At 45.8% G+C, this 18,700-nt stretch overlaps 1 protein-coding gene and 1 long non-coding RNA gene across 4 annotated transcripts in view; one reads left to right on the top strand and one right to left on the bottom strand.

Moving 5' to 3' along the window:
- The window catches only part of LOC138574944 (GRAM domain-containing protein 2B-like), a 295,997-nt gene that overhangs the window by 54,345 nt on the left and 222,952 nt on the right, over positions 1–18,700 (bottom strand). For both annotated transcript variants that reach the window (XM_069649444.1, XM_069649445.1), the window contains exons 2-3: positions 5,617–5,757; positions 4,292–4,373 (exon numbers count right to left, since the gene is read on the bottom strand). In XM_069649444.1, the coding sequence (XP_069505545.1) occupies positions 4,292–4,373; positions 5,617–5,757 (223 nt within the window). The remainder of the gene's footprint in view (positions 1–4,291; positions 4,374–5,616; positions 5,758–18,700) is intronic.
- LOC138574970 (uncharacterized) overlaps positions 10,520–18,700 on the top strand; it is a 400,557-nt gene continuing 392,376 nt past the window's right edge. For both annotated transcript variants that reach the window (XR_011303944.1, XR_011303945.1), the window contains exon 1: positions 10,520–10,657. This is a non-coding gene — a long non-coding RNA (uncharacterized lncRNA). The remainder of the gene's footprint in view (positions 10,658–18,700) is intronic.

The raw sequence follows: 18,700 nt of genomic DNA, 5'->3' as shown, positions 1-18,700 counted from the left end.
GGTTCGTGCATTGCCCAATAGGCCAGTCCGAGACGGGCGAACGCATTGGTCCTGGCTCACTATTGTGCGCCAGGGTTTGCTGATGGCCCACTGTGTTAGGTCCCGCCCACTGATTGAACATAACCTCTATTGATTGGCTCTTGATAGACATTCTACTATATCACGTATGCTAATGAGCAGGGGCGGACTGACCATTACACAGATCGGACATTCGCCCAGTGGGCCGGCAGCATCGAAGGCTCCGGGGCTGGACTTGCCCTGGTTAAGGGCTGCCGCACTGCTTGTGATCACTACCCTTCCCACTGCCAAGAGCAGCCTGAACAGTGACAAAACAGTTCAAATCACACATTCACATAACTAAAGGGGCTGTGAGTCATTCGTAGCACCCAGGACAGTCATGCGTTAAACACTAGACATCTTTATCTACACAGCTTAAGTTCATTTGGCAAACGGCTAGCTCACTGTGTTAGGTACTTGCTGCTAAAATCAGTGCTTACGCTGCAGAAAACAGAAAGAGGGGAGTTCTCCAAATATGTATTCCCCATACCAATCATTCCCATATATGTATTTTTGATGCAGCTCCCCGCCACAAGAGGCGAGCTTCTCCAAGAATATATTTTCTGTTGTAACTATTTCAGTTTGTTGTTGCCAGCACTTACTGTAACCATATTCTTAAACTAAAGCGCCTAGATGCCTCTGGGCTTTGTGTGCTATATAAATGACAAAACAAATAAATAAATGTTCATAAATGTTCAAGTCCAGGCAGGGACAAGTCATTACTTTTTCCTAGGGTTGAGAAAATGTGTCCGAACATCAGTGATTTGAAGCAGGTAAAAAGCACTACATAAAACGTTTAATTCGGTTTGTTTTGACCATACAGCGTGCACACTGCTGTCGGATTCGGTGCACGGTGTTTGAGAGAGAACATCAGTGTGTTTCCTGGTGAAGCAGCCATGTTAACTACAGGTGTAGAAGCCTAGTTTTCTGTGGCAGGGTGGAAGAGCACAGAGGCATTCAGAGCGGAGCGTGTGGAGGGGAATATTGGACAGTTTTTTGAACTGGGTTGATGTCACTTAATGCTGGGCTGCCGGTGACCTCCCCGTGCCCTCCTGCTCATGAGTGACGTGGCCCATTGAGTGTCTCAGAGCCGCGCTCTGTTGCCTGCTTGCACCCCATACGCTGCTATTGACCATTAGCTTTTAGTTTGGCTCTTCTTGTGACCCGTAGTTTCGCCTCTCAGCTCATGGTGGGACATCCGTGCCTAGGTCTTGGTTCATGGTGTGGGTGACCCATGAACCCTAATCTTGGCTCTTGACATAGCCTTTGGTCCCTGACTTTAGTTTTAGCCCCAATCTCTGATCTGAGCTCCTCTTTTAACGCCTATACCGTGAACTTGTTGTTGCCTCTGGTGTCTGGCCTCGGCTCTAAGTAGGATCCATTGCCTCGGCTCCCGGTTTGGACACCTAGCGCCTGCTTGCAGCTTTTGTTATGTCCCCTACACGGTTCATGTGAAATATCCTTACACAAAGGTTTCCAACAATATCACCTGCAATACTATTGCCATGTCATCAGTAGTGCAAAATATAGCCAGTTAGACCTATTGCTCATCGCAAGCAGAGCTCACGTCCCGCATATTCTAGGAATGGACTCATGATCCATTCCAACTACACTCCTAGCCACGGGCGGCTCTTCCATAATGGGTGGCTTGGTGTTGCAGGCCCTGCCACCCAGCCTCCCATTATGGAGGTGCCAGAACCAAAACAAAAGCAGAGCGAGAAGTGTATTGAGCACTCTCTCTCCTTCTGCAGGAACCATGACCTGAGTTGCTGCACATTTAATCAATAAGCCCTGCCTGGCTGGGGCATACAGCTCATTCAGCAAGGCATTTGCCATTGGGCATAAAGGCTGGTTCCTAGTAGGGAGAGGGGGTGATAATGTGCCACCTCCTCAGTTCTCAGGTGATAGGAAGGTTTGGTGCATTGAAGTTTCAGAACACCGGACATGCACAATGCCTGCAGGCCCAGGGTACCAAAGCTTGAGTCCCCGATGCTTGCTGGTATAGTGGGTATTCAGCAGGATATGAACAGAGGGGTTAGGGGGAAATGGCAGGAAAGCAAGTAAAACAAGTTGTGTGTGTGTGCCTGTTCATATGTATGTATATGTGTGTGCATATGTGCATATGTGTGTGTGTGTGCATACAAGTGAGGGCCCACTAAAAGGCTGATTTGTTGTTGAGGCCCTTTTAGTGGGCAGTGCAGACATATATTGAGAGTCATGAAAGTGTTTTAAAATGGCAATGATGACATTTTATTGGGCAGCGGCATCATTAAGTGTTTTACAGTAGCACTGATGGCATAAACTGTGGGCACCAGAACCATGAGAGTTTCACAGTGGTAATGTTATCATATACTGTCAATTTCAGATTCATGAAAGTGTTTTACAATGGCAACTATGACATATCGAGGGCACTAGTGGGATTAAGTTATTTATAGTGGGCAGCAGCATTATGAAAGTGCTTTATAATAGCAACAATGGGATGTATTGTAGGCACCAGCATCATGAAAGGGTTTTAAAAGGGCAACAAGGGCACATACTGCTGCCACCAGTATCATGAACGGGTTTCACAATGGTAGTGGTGAAAGATATTGTCAACACCAGCATTATTACAATGTTTTACATTAGCAATGGTGACAAACATTGTGGGCATAAGCACCATGAAAGTGGTCAGTGGCAATGTTGACATATACTATGGGCACACAAATCATGAACATGTGCTTTAACGGGGACAGTGATGGTATTTGTTGTGCACACAATCATCATGAAAATGTGTTGAAAAAGCCTTCTGTGTGCTGTTGGTGGCCTGGCATCTGCTGTATGTTTCATGTGCTAACCTACAGAACTGATTATAAACTGTATCAGTTTACCCAATTCTTCGCAAAAAAGTGTTCTAAAAATGCACCATTTCAACAGAGTATTTTAAAAACACTCCCCTCAAAAACCCGTAAGTTGGTTTGGGTTCCCTTGCTTGGCTTGGTTACTTGCAGGTGTGTAGAACCTTATCATTCTTGGGGAAGTTCTGAAAGGGCCAGCCTGGCAGACCAGTGTGGGCCAGTTTTCTGGGCTAATATGGGACACTTCAAAGACTGGGCAGCTGGTCCGTCTAAACAATGTTAATAGCATTATATACATTACATGTCACAATTTCCAATATATTCCCCCACAAAAGGCAACACAGTACTACTCAGTTTTTTGTGAAAATAAACAAAATCACGAACTGCACCTGGCAGTTTCATAGTTAAGGGTAAATGATGGATCATGATATTTCCCAACATTTTTGCCCAGGGATATTTTCCTTCAGGAGATAGTATTGATACTTCTATATTATTGCTGGGCATGTTGCAGTGGCAATAATATTACATGGGATGCTTTTCAGGGTCTTTCTTAGTTGACACCACTCCCGGACACTATATCCTGCTGGGCCACCGTATGTCTTGCTCCGCGAGAGATGCCTGGCCTCATCTACTCTTGTGATATATGCGCACGCCCTCTCTCTGATGCTGGAGTAGTCTGCTGGTGCTTAGTCTTGACTTTGCTGTGTCCCTTGGCATTGACTTATATTCTGGGTCTAAAACCACACTCTTCCTGTGAATTATAGTCCATAGTCTTAGCACATGGGTTGAGTCCCTAGAATATGGATTTCTACAAGACAAAGACTCTGGCATTTGCTCTTGTTTTGACCTATAAACCACAGTTATGTCCTCCAATGTGACTCCTGGGCCTGGCTATTTGCTATTGGCGTGATCCTTAGGTGCTGGTTTTGATTGGAACCCAGAACCCTAATTTAAAATCTTTGTATGACCCATTAGGCACTGTCCTTGGAGTGACACCATAACCCTAGTCTTGGTTTTTATTAAGAACTCCAGGTTCTGGCTATATCTCTTGGCATGCCCCCCTAGCTATTGGTCCTGGCCAGTTCGGGAATGCCCTAAACCATGGTCTTACTTTGATATGGGCCAATACCTACTCTCACCATTTACTTTGATTGCCTAAACTCTAGTCTTGGTTTGTAATGACCCCTAGAAACTAGTCTTGGCTATTGGTGTGATCCATAGACCCCGGCTCTGGCCTTGTACTTGCTCTTGATTTGACGCCTTCACTGGTTAGGATCGCAAAGACTTAAGTTTTGCAGTGGCCTAAACCCCTAGTATTGTTAGGAGCTGTTACTTAACCAGCCATAGGACAATGCCTGGGTTCCTGTGTTATTTGTTACAGTAAAAAAATGGAGACTTACATTTAATGTAGCTGACTTTTTTCGTTCAAGGCCAGACTCATTTTCCAGAGTTTTAGAGGTAGTGAGGTCATACGTTTTAGATCTGTAAAAAAAAGCAAAAAATATATCAGACACATATCAGTAACAACATCTCTGAGTTACAATGTAAGAAGAATCATGTGAGACACAGATCATTGAGATGGGTGTGTGGGAACACTTTGGCGTTCCTTGATAAGGAATAAGACTCCCCCCTCCCCCTGATAGATATTCATGATAAAGGCGAGCTGTACCTTCTGACCGCACGAGAAGGCAAAGACAATGTAGAACTCACCTGGAGGAGAGAGAGGCCACCTGGCCACATGAGAGAGAAGTAGGCTGTGCATTGCTGTCAAATTTAAGCAATGTTAGTCCTTCATGAGACCACATAGATATTAAATTGACCTATAAGAGGCAAGACTCCACTTCAAAGGGACTAGATCCCTGGCTTCAGGACAGGAGACAAAGAAGGCCAACACCTATGATACTAGAGTTTTAATAGCTCAAGCTATTCAACCTGCTCTCATCAGCGAGGAGAGATCCCACATAGGTCTGACCATCGCTGTTGGTTGTGATCCCGTCCAAGCCTTAGGAGATTTCCAGCTGAATATTTATTTCCGAGCATCCCACTGGCCGTAGACGTAGGACAAGTATGACTAGTAAGTGTTTGGAGGGATTTTAAATTTCATGGTTGGTTATCTTTTTTGCATTACATTTGAATGATTGTACAATTATACTGGGTCCCCTGTCCGCTCCCTATCTTATGAAAAGCGGTGTTGGCTGTAACGGCAGTGACTTAGCGTGATTTGTTTGTTAGCCAGTTCTAATGCTTGATAAGCCTGGACCAACCATTCAGCTTACAGGGGGTTGGCCAAGTTGCTCACAGGGCATGTCTCTGAGTTAGTGAAGGGGAATATCTATTTCCTGCTGAGAGAGCTGTCTCTTACCTTTTCAGGTGCTACTGTTAGGTGTCATTTTACCTGGTACAGAGAGTCTCTTACCTGGTTAACAGGAAGTGTAGTGCGACTTTGCTATTTATTTATTTATTTATTTATTTATTTATTTATTTAACATAATATACACATAACCACATGGTTTTGTATATACAATATAAAACATTACTGGTACATTTAAAACAATCACAATAATTATACAATGATATGGGAAGGGGTCAATTTCTTAACCCAGTTGCGGGAATCTCTATTACCCTGTGAGACCATGGAATACCTCTTACCCTTTGAGAGGGGGAATGTCCTCACCTAGTGAGCAGGGGTTCTTCTTTCCCTGTGTGTGGGGGAATTGCCTCTTACCTGGTGAGAGGCGAGTGCTTGGAAGTCTTCGTGGGTTCAGGCATTGTCGGCTCTTCCAGGCTCTGGGATTTCTTCTGTTCCGATATCTTTTTCTTGCTCTTTTTGACTTTTGTGGTGGTCACTGAGGGATCATTTGAAATCCTAAAAAAAAAAAAGAAACGGTAAAATAAACTTTTGACCATCTTCCAAACTCTGATTTCCCTCCAACCCAATCTGCCCCAGCTGGAGGACTATAGCAGAAGGGAGACATCATGCTAAGTGTGGGACATTCAACCAGTGCTCACTTTTTGCCACCAGAACCTAGTGCTATGGAGCCTCATGCTCGAGCTCTTCCACTTACACAAAGGGGCGACACATCGCAGGAGGAACAGAGCTGTTAAAGCACAAGATTGACTAAAAAGCAACAATTGGTATGGTCCATATCCAAGTGGGCGGTCCTTTCCCTAAAACTATTGCACTGTGTGGGCATCTTCACAATAAATCAGATGCCCTGCTGGTCAGGTATATCTTTCTTTTGTCCTCAGACTATGTGGCTGCCTCCTAATGTTATTAGCTGGAGGAATCGGGTTTTCAGGCCTCAGCTTTCATTTAACAACCTAGTGCATTCTGGTAGTTCTAGTTTTATTTACTAGTACTTCATATGAACCTGGTCATCTGGCTGGAAGGGCCAGATTACTAGGGTTTGTAAATTGAAAGCCCAGGCCTACAAACATGGTGGCCATTAAGGATGAGACAAACACACACAATCAGAAGACTGCTCACACCATCGCACACCATACTATAGTGAGGTAGATGCAAATGCAACCATACAGCGGGATGCACATTTACAAAGCACTTCGAGTGACAGTCTTGTGCTTGATGCAAGCATCCAGCATCTTTGTAATAAAGGGATAACTTCTGGTCCGTTTTTGATGTTTTTAAATCTGGAGGAATTTGGGACTCATGTCCAGGTTTAATTAATGAATCTTTTATAATGCACTTAATGCCAGAGACCAGTCTCTAAGCACAGGACCGGAATTGAACATGTGGTGCTTTACTTCCAAGACAAATGCGTTGCCCCTGAGCCATCCTCCTGGCCCAGGTTTGAGACTACCCAGCCAATTTATCCCACCCCCCTCCCACTTAATAGGCGATTTTGTTTAAACATAGCAGGCGAGTTTAACAGAGCTCTCAAGATTCCCCTGGCATTGTGTGAGAAGGCCACCCAGTCCTGTTTTTTTCCCTTTGGTTTCTGGGGCTTGTAGTTTATTCTTTCTCAATGGAAATATAGAAAAACTGAAAGCCCCTGATTTCCAAGCAAAAACAGGAGTAGGGCTTTCTTACACATCGCCACGGGAAACTTGAGCGCTCTGGTCAAAACAATTTCAGTGCTAAAGTAAGGGTGCAGGCTATTTTAGGTCTGCCGTTCATATTAGCCATTACCCTATAGCCAAAAGACACAGGGCCTCATTACACCCTTGCCGGTATTCTGGCGGTATAGCTGCCAGGATTTCGGCAAAGGCTGTTAACGTTTCTGGCACCCGGTCCGGTGGCCTTGCTGCTGGATTACGGGTGCCGGCGTAGCAGTGTAAATCCCCATTCATGGAGTCCCATAGGATCTTGCTGCCCTCTTTGGAAATGCTGGCCTTCCTTCACTTGCGGCAGCTGTAAGGCAGACTGTACCTTCAGCCAGGGTCCAATGCTGAATTCTTCTTGTTACTCCTTGCAAAGTCTTCAGATGATCTACCCAAAAGAGGGGATCAGTCCTCTTTTAAAGCCAAATGGGCCACAGTGATTGGTGTAGGCTAAGCCTATCTTAATGGACCAATCCTGGGCCCCCACCAACAATCTCCTGTATGGATGAGGTTATAATCAGACTGCTTTGCATCAAAAAAGGTAAAGGGGTAAAACATGTAATAGTAAGTCTGACCCACCTTCCTGCTTGATTTGGATCAAAGTGCCTCTCTGGTTAATTTAGTTCTCTATGGTTCCTGATTAAAGTGGCAGGTATCCTTGAAGCTGTGGCGGGACCAGTCTTTTGCTCTCCACCAAACCACATACTCATACCTGCTGAATGGGGTCTCCCTGTGGGGGCTGCCTACTGTAAATACATACTCCCAGACATGGCAGGTCACTGCCCTTGATACTGAGAGGCAGGAGCTGGCTTCAGTTTGACACAGTGCATATCGAACATTGTTGTTTTTTTTTACAGTCTTTTGTTAGTCCTGTGACCAGGCCTCCCGTGGGCCTGCTTGAATAGTATGCAAAACTGCCACCACCAGCTTACAAAGGACAGAGCGGATCCGTGGAGCCTTTGTTAGTTAGTTAGGCTGACCATGGCAGGAGGACAATTTTTGGCCCGCTCCTTCTTGAGATACCTTGATGTACTCTTGGCTGTCATATCCCGACTAAATATGAAAGGGGGGGCAGCGCCAGTAGGCTTTGTCCACCCAGAGTATATGGATCTATGTGTATGCTGTGCGGTGAGCATAGGTAAATGTGTGCGGATTAGCCCCACACATTTTCTGGAGGTTTATCTACCATCATTCAATTTAATTTTTTTTAAATGTAAAAAGGCCAGGTGAGCGCACACCCACTGTGCGGATGGTCGAATTCCTCACAGTACAATCCTAACAATCGATTTCACAGGTATTGTGAACAGATGTTCAAGTGGGCTTGCCACAGGTCATAAAAACCTGGCTTCGCCATCGTTTATAGGAGCCCAAACACACTGAACCAATTGAAGGGTCAAAGTAGATTTTTCCAGGTCCGGGGTGACCTTTTTTGCTGGATCCTCGACCCAGAAAATGCAACCCAGTGCCAGCACTGCCTTCATCCACAACGGATACGGCTGTAAAGTGTGTGGCTATCATCATTACCCAAAGTCAGGGTGCACCCCAAGGTAGGACCTCACATCTGCAAAGAAAAACAGTAACACAAGCGGTCAATGCAGATCCCCGTCCGAGAGAGCCTCCTCATACTGGCCATCCGATCAAATGAATTGAAAAGCTTAAAAACGCTGCGCTTCGTGCCAGCGGTGGACTTTCTAGGCCTCTACCAATCCTAGCACCCCAACATTCTTTCATCAAGCCCACTGCGCACTACCGGGGTGCAGATTCCTATGGCTACAGACAAAATCCCGGGCAACTGAAAAAAAACAAAAATTGGCAAATCTGTCAAGTTGAAGAATATTCAAACCAGAAAACATTTTCATTTCAATCTGCAGCCTGCTTCAAAATGCTCCCAAAAAATTAATTAGCAGAATTTTGGTTCCACGATAAACAAACCTATTTTTATTTTATTGTTATTGGTTGAAAATGTCCATCTTTCACAGTTCTTATTACAAAAAGAACAATTTCCAAAAATTACAATACACATATTCCATTAAAATCATTGCACCAGTAAAATCCACCACCAGAGGCATTTCCTATGTACAGGTCTCCTTTCCACCCTCAGCAATTGTAGGTAACATTTTTAGGTAAAACAAACAATTCACTGCACTCTAAGGAGTTCACATTGTATGTACAGTTACACGCTCACTGTTACCAAGAGCAAAATACTCTTCTGTAAACAAGACACTTTCTTGCAACAGCGCCTCGATGCCCTTGAGCTGTTAGTGCGTTTTACAAATTCTAAAATAAAGAAATAAATAAATACCACTGTTAGATTCAATGAAACATGTCGCCCGTTAAAAATCACCCTCCACATTTCATATGCAGTTAGGTTAAAATCTACCAACTGCAAATGAAATGTGGAGGATCACAAACCTATTACACAGCAATCCCAACTTTTATAAAGTGCCTACATGTTATTATGATCGTTTTTAATAGATAAAAGCAACTTTTGTTTTGAAAGCTATACAATGCGCGTGGGCGTTTGAGAACAGATGCAGTTTAAAAGTGTGTATAAGGTATCTCCTTTCGGTTCCATGTGTTAAAATCGTGGCAAAAATGGCTGTGGACACAAAATATCACGGCAAAAAGGCTGTGGTTTTGCCGCCGCAGTCCATGTAAAGGATGTGGGGGACACCCCCGCATCCTTCGGACCCATTATACCATTTAAGGGGAACGGGGACACCCCTGCAACCTCTGCTCCCCTTAAATGGTGAAATGGGGTACACCTTTAATGGGTCAAACCACTGCATTTTCCCAGCAATTATTTTGTACAGGTGACATTTTTGCTGCGATTTTATCACTGCATAACGTCCTTTCGCGAGTAAGTAAAAATGGTTTGTCACACGCGGTTATACTAATGCCCTTTTATACTGCGTCACATCACCACTGCAGTAGTTTCAGAGAGCCTAGGCTTCTCCATGCAGTGCCGTGCTGTGTCCGCGATAGGGGTCTCCAGACTTCAGTCTGCTGGAGGAAAGAAAATAAGAGGATTGGACAGTGGGTGGAAAAATGAATACACATGATTTGGGTGTTTTGCACATTTGTTCCAGCACAAATGCAAGAGTAAAATTAACAACATCGTCGAATTTGTGAAGCATTTATGTCAACTTCGAAAGTTAAAGGCAGGTTTTTTATAATTACGCTGACCAGTTGTGTGCACCCATTGCTCGTGCTGGTATACTGTCTGCCACTGAGACCCGCTATTGCAGCCTTGCAAGCGGATGTGACGTCATTTAAATTATAAAAATACATTCTTGCCCACTTCTCCTTATGAGGCAGGCCAACAGGGAGGGAGTGGCGAGCCGTCCCTTCAGGCTGCTAATTGTGGAGGGCGAGAAGGGCTGGAATATTGTCCGGCACCGTCGTGAAATCTGGACCGGAAGCCTGAAGGACAGCCTAGCATCGGCCAGGATCACCAGCGCCCCCTCCCGGCCTCATCAAATGACCTCCTTGGTGTATAATCACGCCCTTGTCGGATTATGGAGACAATCCTCTTAGTGTTGTCAAATCTCTCCTAATATGCAAGGAAGTGGCCTAGCTCCGAAGACGCTGCAATGAACATGTGATGCCAGGCCTGGGGACAGGCTGGCATCAGGGCACCGACTGGAGGGTGCAAGGAGGGAGCGTGAGTAAGGGTCCAGGGCATCCCTGTCGGATATCCTCAGAAGGTGCGTCACAGGAAAGCACAGGGGTCAGTTATTCCATGCTTTTATCACCTGAAAACATTGCAAAAGGGCAGTCCCCTTTTTAGTTTATCCCAGGACTCAAGTCGATGGTTCACGCGGGTGGACCTCCAAAGGTTCCCTCACTTTTTTCAGACGTACAGCCACTTTTTTCAGAGGGCAGCTTGATTTGCTCATTTCTGGTGACGCCCCATTCAATTGGTATGTTAAAGTCGCGCCACCTCTTTTTTAGGACTTCAGCCCTGGCCTTTATCCTCATTTCATGGCCAGCAAAGGAAAGTGTGATGATACTCCACTTGCCCTCGCTAAATGACACTGGCCTCGGATGGAAGCAAGGGGAGGCTCTAAACGGCACGACGTTCTTTTATTGCCAGGCTTTCTAACGCAACCGTTTCATCGATTTCTTTGGGGGGTTGGGAAAGGGTATACAAGGGGTTGGGGGTCAGGAATGGTTAAAAAGGTGTGGCTGAGGGCGGGTTTGGGGGGTTGGAACCCCCCCCCAAAAAAGACAAAAATTGGAGAAACGTTTGGTCTTTCCACGTTCAAACAGCTGGCGTTAGAAAGCCTGTCGATGCAAGAACATGGAACCGGCTTAGAGAGCATATAAAGCAACTATCTGATATAAACCTCCTTATTTAGTGAACACATTGAACACAACTGGGGAATCCGCCTCTTTAAGGAGCAAGTGATCTAAGCTGCATCTTGAAATGCCCAAAGTCTCTAAAGCAAAGACAGCTAACCAGGCATTTTTAGCACATGTTCCCCGATTTCGGAGAGCTTTGCTGCTGGACATCCCCCTGTTGATTTCCCTGTTGATTTTCAGTACTAAAAATATGAAAAACCTTCGAAAGGTTTGATTAATAGCTGGGATTGTTGCCTCCTGGAGATGGATTCATTTTTGGGGGGCTAATCTTTCATCTCTACTGCACTCCGATGCCTTCGGTTGGGTGGTTCTCATATTCTAAAATCTTGTAAAATAATTACAATTTTGCAGGCACCTTAGTGCCACCTATATGAGAGCCATAATTAATGCAATTGATGTGCAGAGAAGGTCTTTTGTCTTGTTTAGCCGCCACTTTAGGGTCAGGCATTTGGTACTATTTGGATTTGCTGCAGGTGTTTTTAGGACCAGGGAGTGGCGATGCACTTTGGCAGACTTCATCGTCAAGCACTGTTAACCATTGTCTACCACAGACAAGGATCCCCGAGCACCGGCACACCACGGCCAATCATGGTCGACCATTGGCAGCCATGGCTGGTCGTTCTGCCTGGGAACGATGCCTGCGCAAATGAAACACTTCCCTTTAGCAAAGCCAATTGATGACTTTGCCATGCTTTCTGATAGTGACTGAGATGCCTTATGATATGATAGGTTATAATACCCAGAGGTTTCTAAGTGCACACGTGGGGATCGGACCTGTGTTGCTCCGTATCGTTTTGCTCCGTATCGTTTTGCTTACAAGGTGAGAACGTTGCCCCTGAGCTATCCTCCCAAGATATTACATATCCATTACTGACCAACATCATGACAGCCAGAACCATTGATATGTGTGGGAAGATACCTGAATAGCTCATGTGGATATTTCAAGTGGATCAATACATTGGCCCTCATTACGACCCTGGCGGAGAACCATGGTGCAATTTGCACCATGGTCCATGGCGCTAAGCTGCCAACTCCGCCATGGTGGTTGGCGGACTTACCGCCCCATTCCGACCTTGGCAGGGTGGTAAGTCCCCAATCCCCATTTACCCTTCCCCATTCCCATTTTTGCCCCATAGGGTATAATGGGAGTGGGGAAGGCGTTAATTACGCCACCGTAAATTACGGTGGCGTAATTAACAACAAGTCCCGTAGCGCCATGAATTTTTCCGCCCGGAAAAAGCAGGCGAAAAAAGCACCATGGCGCTACGGGAACTCGTAGTAAGGCGGAAAGGTACGCCATGCATTACGCCGGCGTAAACCCCTTTCCGCAAGGGTCGTAATGAGGGCCATTGTCATTGGTCGACACTTAAATATTTGGCACTGATTGGTCACACGCCACGGACTGCCAGTGGCCAACTGGATGAGATTTAAGGGACTCTACATCTCCCACCGAGCTTTTCACCATGACCGGGTAGCCGAGGTAGAACCAGAGAGTTCATGTGTAGAGAGGAGCCAGCAGTGAACCAGGACACTGACTAAAGGCATGCAGCCTCAAAGCCCAGCCGGCGACGTGAAGCTCCCTTTAACAGCACATGAACGTAGAGTAGTTTCAACATTCACAAGGGCTAGGGAGGTGGCGTGACAGTCTGTTCTCTAGCCCCTGCCTTATGGAATTCCTTCCCACTGCCATGTAAATGCTCACAGGATCACCAGACTTTTTGAAGCATTGTTTTCTGATATGTCTCACATCTCTGTCTTCTCAACTTTTCTCTGTCTCTCAACGACAAAGCCCCTGCAATGTCTACGTAGTCACTTAGAAGGGCACCGGACACATAGCATCGATTAAACCAGTGGTTTAACCAGCGAAAGAATGTCACTGTCACCTCCCAGATGCCATATTTGCTTATGTTTTCTATTGAAAGCAGTCACCATACTCCCTTTTTGAGGCCCTAGAGGGGCCAGCTCCACAGTTTGAAGACCACTGGGTTAAACTGTTCACATTTTTCATTGTGCACTGGACACATAAGCCACTACCCCTAACCAATCACTCCACAGTAGGCACCCAGCACTCCCTGCAACGCAGGAAACCTCAAACAACGGCTGGGCACTCGCAGCAGAGATCAGTCTGTAAACTCTTTGAATCCTGGTGAGTAAACTGAGCAACATTAATTTGACTATTTATTACAAAAATACAATTCATATTTGGTGTGCGCAATGTGCGGGCCCAGTGTTCCATCTTTACATATCCTGTACTGAGTACATGCACAGGCCTGCCAGTCTATTTCGACATTGGCATGTCACTTTGTACTGCGAGAAAAAGGCGCCTAACAATAAACACTAGTCGTGCCTTGAAATCCCCATGCGGTTATGGAATGATACATTCCTCAGGAAATAGCCCTCACCCAGCCCTGGACCGCAGATTCATGTTCATTCCGCTATGGAGGCCACGCACAACTGCACCAATGCACTTCTTGGGTGACATAACATAGCTCTGCCAATACACCTCATTCTTGCTCCTTCGAGTCTACTCCATGCATCTCGTCCCACGTATCTGGGTTCTACGTGTTTTGTTCGCAGTCCGAATTCGTCGCGTCCCGACTTTGAGCATCAACTGTTCGCTGCGAACAAGCGTCCTCTCACCACTTGCACACAGTGCATGTGAGCGTAGTGGTGATCAACAGGGCAGTTTTTGGTCCATTTGGTGCCCAGGGCGAAACAATGAAATGCACTCCCCTCTCCCCCTGCGCGATCAACACGTACGCCACTCCCAAACTACACATGCAGGTTAATTAACTCCTACCCAATATCAATAAATCACTGCTATACAGATGAAACAGGTTTTATGACATCGTGATTCAAGAACTTTGAAGTAATTTCTCCGACAAAGCAGAGTACACAAACAGAATATATTAGTCTTGATTTTTGAAGTTTTGTGTCAGTTGTTATTCTATGCTAAGGGCACTCTCCTTGACTTTGCTGCTGCGAAAGCATTTATTGCTGCTGCCTAATCAAATTTTTTTCACTCTGCGGCTAGTAGTTTTGACCATTGTTGCTGAATAAATATTCTTTAAATTGCACAATTTGCATCACACGTTATCCAAAAAACTCCCCTTTGGGTACTAATCAAACAGTCTGCTGCCCGCTTCACCCGGACCAAGAAACTGGTCTGCCTATATGTCGGTGTGTGTGACAGTTTTTTCCATCCCAGAAACTCAGGATAAGAGTCCAGGGGTCCTCAGGCACAGCCAAAGGTGTGCATTTCCGAATGCTAGAAACAAAGGTATTTGAGAAAAATATACAAAAGAATATTGCTATCACAGTTCCCATGTCATGCCGGTGTAAAGTTGACCCTCGGGATGTGAGGAGGAAGGTGTGGGAATGGCATGACGGTGCACAGTTGACCCTAGGGATGTGAGGAGGAAGGTGGGGGCATGTCTTGCCCAGGGACGTCATTTCACCAACATGCCAGGGGTAGCGGAAGTGACATCACACGACCCTTGACCCCTGATGACATCACCAAAAGTGATGTCATTTGACCCCACCCCAAAGTGATATCACGGGCAGCGATGGAACACGACCTTTCACCCGTTTAGAAAACAGGAACTGGCATCACATAGCATTGTACACTACGAAAAATATGGTTACAATATCACTATAATGTGATGTACATTTCATACAAGAATGGATCGCCATATGTATCGAGTGTGTATAGGCCCATATTACCAAATTACTGCGAATGCAAGCAGACGTCCATGACAAAACGATAATGATGTGTTATTATATAGCACTTAAGCTTAAGTGCTTTATATAAAAAAAATATACACCTAATATCACCCAACCTGTGTTGGTACTCATTTATCGACCTCAGAAGGATGAAAGGCTGAGTTGAGGCGTTTAACAGACTAAATCAGTGACTCACCCCCTGAAGTGTGCCTGAAATAAACCTTTAATGAGTCTAGCAATTATTGTATAGAATTCCAGAAAGACACATTTTTTGGCATTCCTATTCTTTCTTATTTAGGGTCAGTGCTGAAAGTGTTAGACTTGTGGCACTCCTGTTATTTTTCTTCTTTTTTGGTTACCAGACATTTGGTCGAAAAAAATTGGTCGACCAGACAAATGGTCGAACCAATTTGGTAGAAAACCAAATGGTCGAATTTTTTTTTTTTTTTATTTTAACCCTTTTTTTTTATTTTTTTGGGGGGGTCCCCCCCAACCCCTTTTTTTTCTCTAAAAACCCCTTTTTTTACAAAACGAAAACCCGAAAAATAAATATATAAATAAAAAAAAAAATTCGACCATTTGGTTTTCGACCAAATTGCGTCGACCAAATTGCAGTCGACCAGTTTTTTTTCGACCAATTGACTGGACACCTCTTTTTTTTAAGGGGCCTGAACAAGAAAGCTAGCCACTCCAGAATTAAAGAGCCACGTGGTGCTGGCCACAGCCCAGGAGTTTGCATTGCAAAAAAAATAAATAATAATCTTAGTTTTTTTTTAGAGGTTGCAAGGGAGACGTCAGAGGTCGCACTTGGCGACCTCTGGCAACCCCCAAATGACGTCCCTGGTCATGCCGGTGTTAAGGTGATGCTCAGGATGTGAGGAGGAAGGTGGGGGAATGGCATGGCAGTGCAAAGATGACCATCAGGGTCTGAGGAGGAAGGTGGGGGCATGTCATGCTGATGTAAAGGTGACCCTCGGGATGTGAGAAGGAGGAAGGAGGGGGCAGGCGGTATAAACGTGACAGTCGGGGAGTGAGGAGGGGAGGGGATTGCTACGACTTCCAGGATGGGTCTGGATGCCTCTGCAAGAGCAGTACACTTTTGGTGAGATTAACCATTTTAACCCACCTTGGCTCCTGCTGTGACATAGGAAGGGGGCAGAGGCAGAAGTGTGCTCATGGTGCCAAAGTGCTGTGTGTGGCTCTGCGCCCCCACTCCATACCGTAGCGTGGCAAGCGCTTTCAGTTGTATGCCGGGGCTGAGGCAAGATGGTTTCGGGATACAGCAAGAGATCTGATGATGGATCTCGGATCCAACGAGAGCCAGCCTATTGGCCTGTGATGCACACCCCCAAACACGCAGTAATTACATACGCGGTCAGTTCACCGCAAACAAAACTGCTGGAATGACACATCTGTCAATAAGGTTTCTTAAATAGGTTGGTCAAAAGAAAACAGTTACTTTTACTGATTTGCATATACCTAGGGTACTTCCTTCTTTCCACTGTTTATCCGCTTACTGTGCCAAAATCTGACGGAAAGGTAAATATGTGAATTGCAGTATGTTTCCCATGACCGCTAGACAGAGCTCCTCCGTCCTTGCGGCAGGTAGTGAACCCTGTAAACCCCTGTTCTTCCAGGACCAGGACACTGTGCACATTATACAAGTAACACAGGCCAGCTGGAACCCACCTACTCCCAGGATCAGGTCCTTGTGCACATGAAACAGGTGAAACCTGTGCACTCCCAGAGCCCAGTACTGGTGCACTGGATGAATGTGTAACCCCTGTAATCCCAGGACGAGGCCCCGGTGCACATTATACAAGTGACAGCCCAGTACTAGAGCCCAGTCGCTGAGCACATGCCACCTGGAATCCACCTACTCCCAGCATCAGGTACTTGTTTCACTTGTTTAATGTGCACAAGTGCACTCCCAGGATCTGATCCCTGTACACAGGCTCTGTGTAACACTCCTTTACTCCCAGGGCCTGATCCCTGTGCACAGGCTGGGTGTAGCACCCCTTTACGCCCAGGGCCTGATCCCTGTGAGCAGGCTCAGTGAAGTACTGCTAAAGTTCCAGGGGGCTTAGTTGCAGTCTGTAGGCTCTTTGTGAAACCCCTGTACTCCCATGACCTGACTACTGTGCACAGGCTCTATGTAATACTACTATTCTTCCAGGGCGCTTGGTTCCTGTGTACATGCTGCTTGTGAAACCTCTGTACACCCATGATCTGACCCCTGTGCACAGGCTGTACGTAACACTCCTTTACTCCCATGACCTGATCCCCATGCACAGGCTCTATTTATTTGTTATTTATATAGCGCCTTACGGCAAGGCACTGTAAAGAACCAATTTCCAATACAATAAAATGAGCAAGTGGATACAATAAAACAATATAACTTACAAGAGGACTCAAAATACAATTAAGGTCGAAGTGAGAACGTTTGTAGGGCAGTACGGAAGATTGAGTGAGAATGAATAGACCGCAGAGAGAGAGGGAGAGCATTTCAGTAAAGAGGAGCACGTAGAGAAAAATAATGGAAACGAGGGGAAGCACATTGGGGACGAGGCACAGCTAAAAGAAAGTGGGTTTGGGAATGAAGAGTACGAGAAGGGACTTAGAAGGAAACAAGAGAGGCCAGGTAGATACAGGGAAGTCCATAAATAGATTTAAATACTATGCCGAGAAAATTGAATTTAAGTTGAGAGTGGAAAGGTAGCCACCGAAAAGAGAGGCCAGAGAAGGAGAAATAGAGTCGCCAATAGGTAGGGAATACAGAAGACGGATAGAGGAATTGAAGATAGATTTAAAAGAAGCTACCCGAGAGACAGGAAGACCAAAGAGGAGTGCAGAACAATAGACTAATCGAGAGAAGATTAAAGAAGAGATTAGACGCTTCGTGACACTGAGGGAGAAGAGGTGCAACTTTCTGAATGCTAAAAAAGATGAAAACAACAAGAACAAGATGTGATTGAGCTATGATGAGCAAAGGAAAGATTAGTATCAAGATGAAAGCCCAGGTTGCGGATAGTCAGAGAGAACAGCAGATGCAAAGGGGAAGAGAGGACAATGGGAGGGGAGACTGGGAGAGGGATAGTATCAACTAGAAGAAAGAAGACTTCTGTCTTAGACGGATTAAGGACAAGAAAGTGGTAAAACTATTATACTTCCAGGGCTTAGTTCCTATGTGGGTGCTGTTTGTGAAACCTCTGTACACCCATGACCTGACCCCTGTGCACAGGCTGTATGCAACACTCCTTTATTTCCAGGGCCTGATCCCTGTGCACAGGCTCGGTGTGACACCCCTTTACCCACAGGGCCTGACCCCTGTGCACAGGCACAGCGTGACACCCCTTTGCTCCCAGGGCCTGACCCCTGTGCACAGGCTCGGCGTGACACCCCTTTGCTCCCAGGGCCTGACCCCTGTGCACTGGCTGTATGTAACATTCCTTTACTTCCAGGGTGCTTGGTTCCTGTGTACTGGCTGTTTGCGAAACCCCTGTACTCCCGGAACCTGTTCCAGGTACATGTAACACTCCAAGACTTCCAGCGTGCTTGGTGTCTGTGAACAGGCTGTTTGCGAAACCCCTGTACTCCCGGAACCTGGTCCAGGTATATGTAACACTCCTAGACTTCCAGCGTGCTTGGTTCCTGTGTACAGG

Source organism: Ambystoma mexicanum, chromosome 1p (genome assembly GCF_040938575.1).
Source record: "Ambystoma mexicanum isolate Mex_15411 chromosome 1p, UKY_AmexF1_1, whole genome shotgun sequence".
In the NCBI taxonomy this organism is placed as follows: Eukaryota; Metazoa; Chordata; class Amphibia; order Caudata; family Ambystomatidae; genus Ambystoma; species Ambystoma mexicanum.
This window is presented reverse-complemented; position numbering and strand designations above follow the sequence as displayed.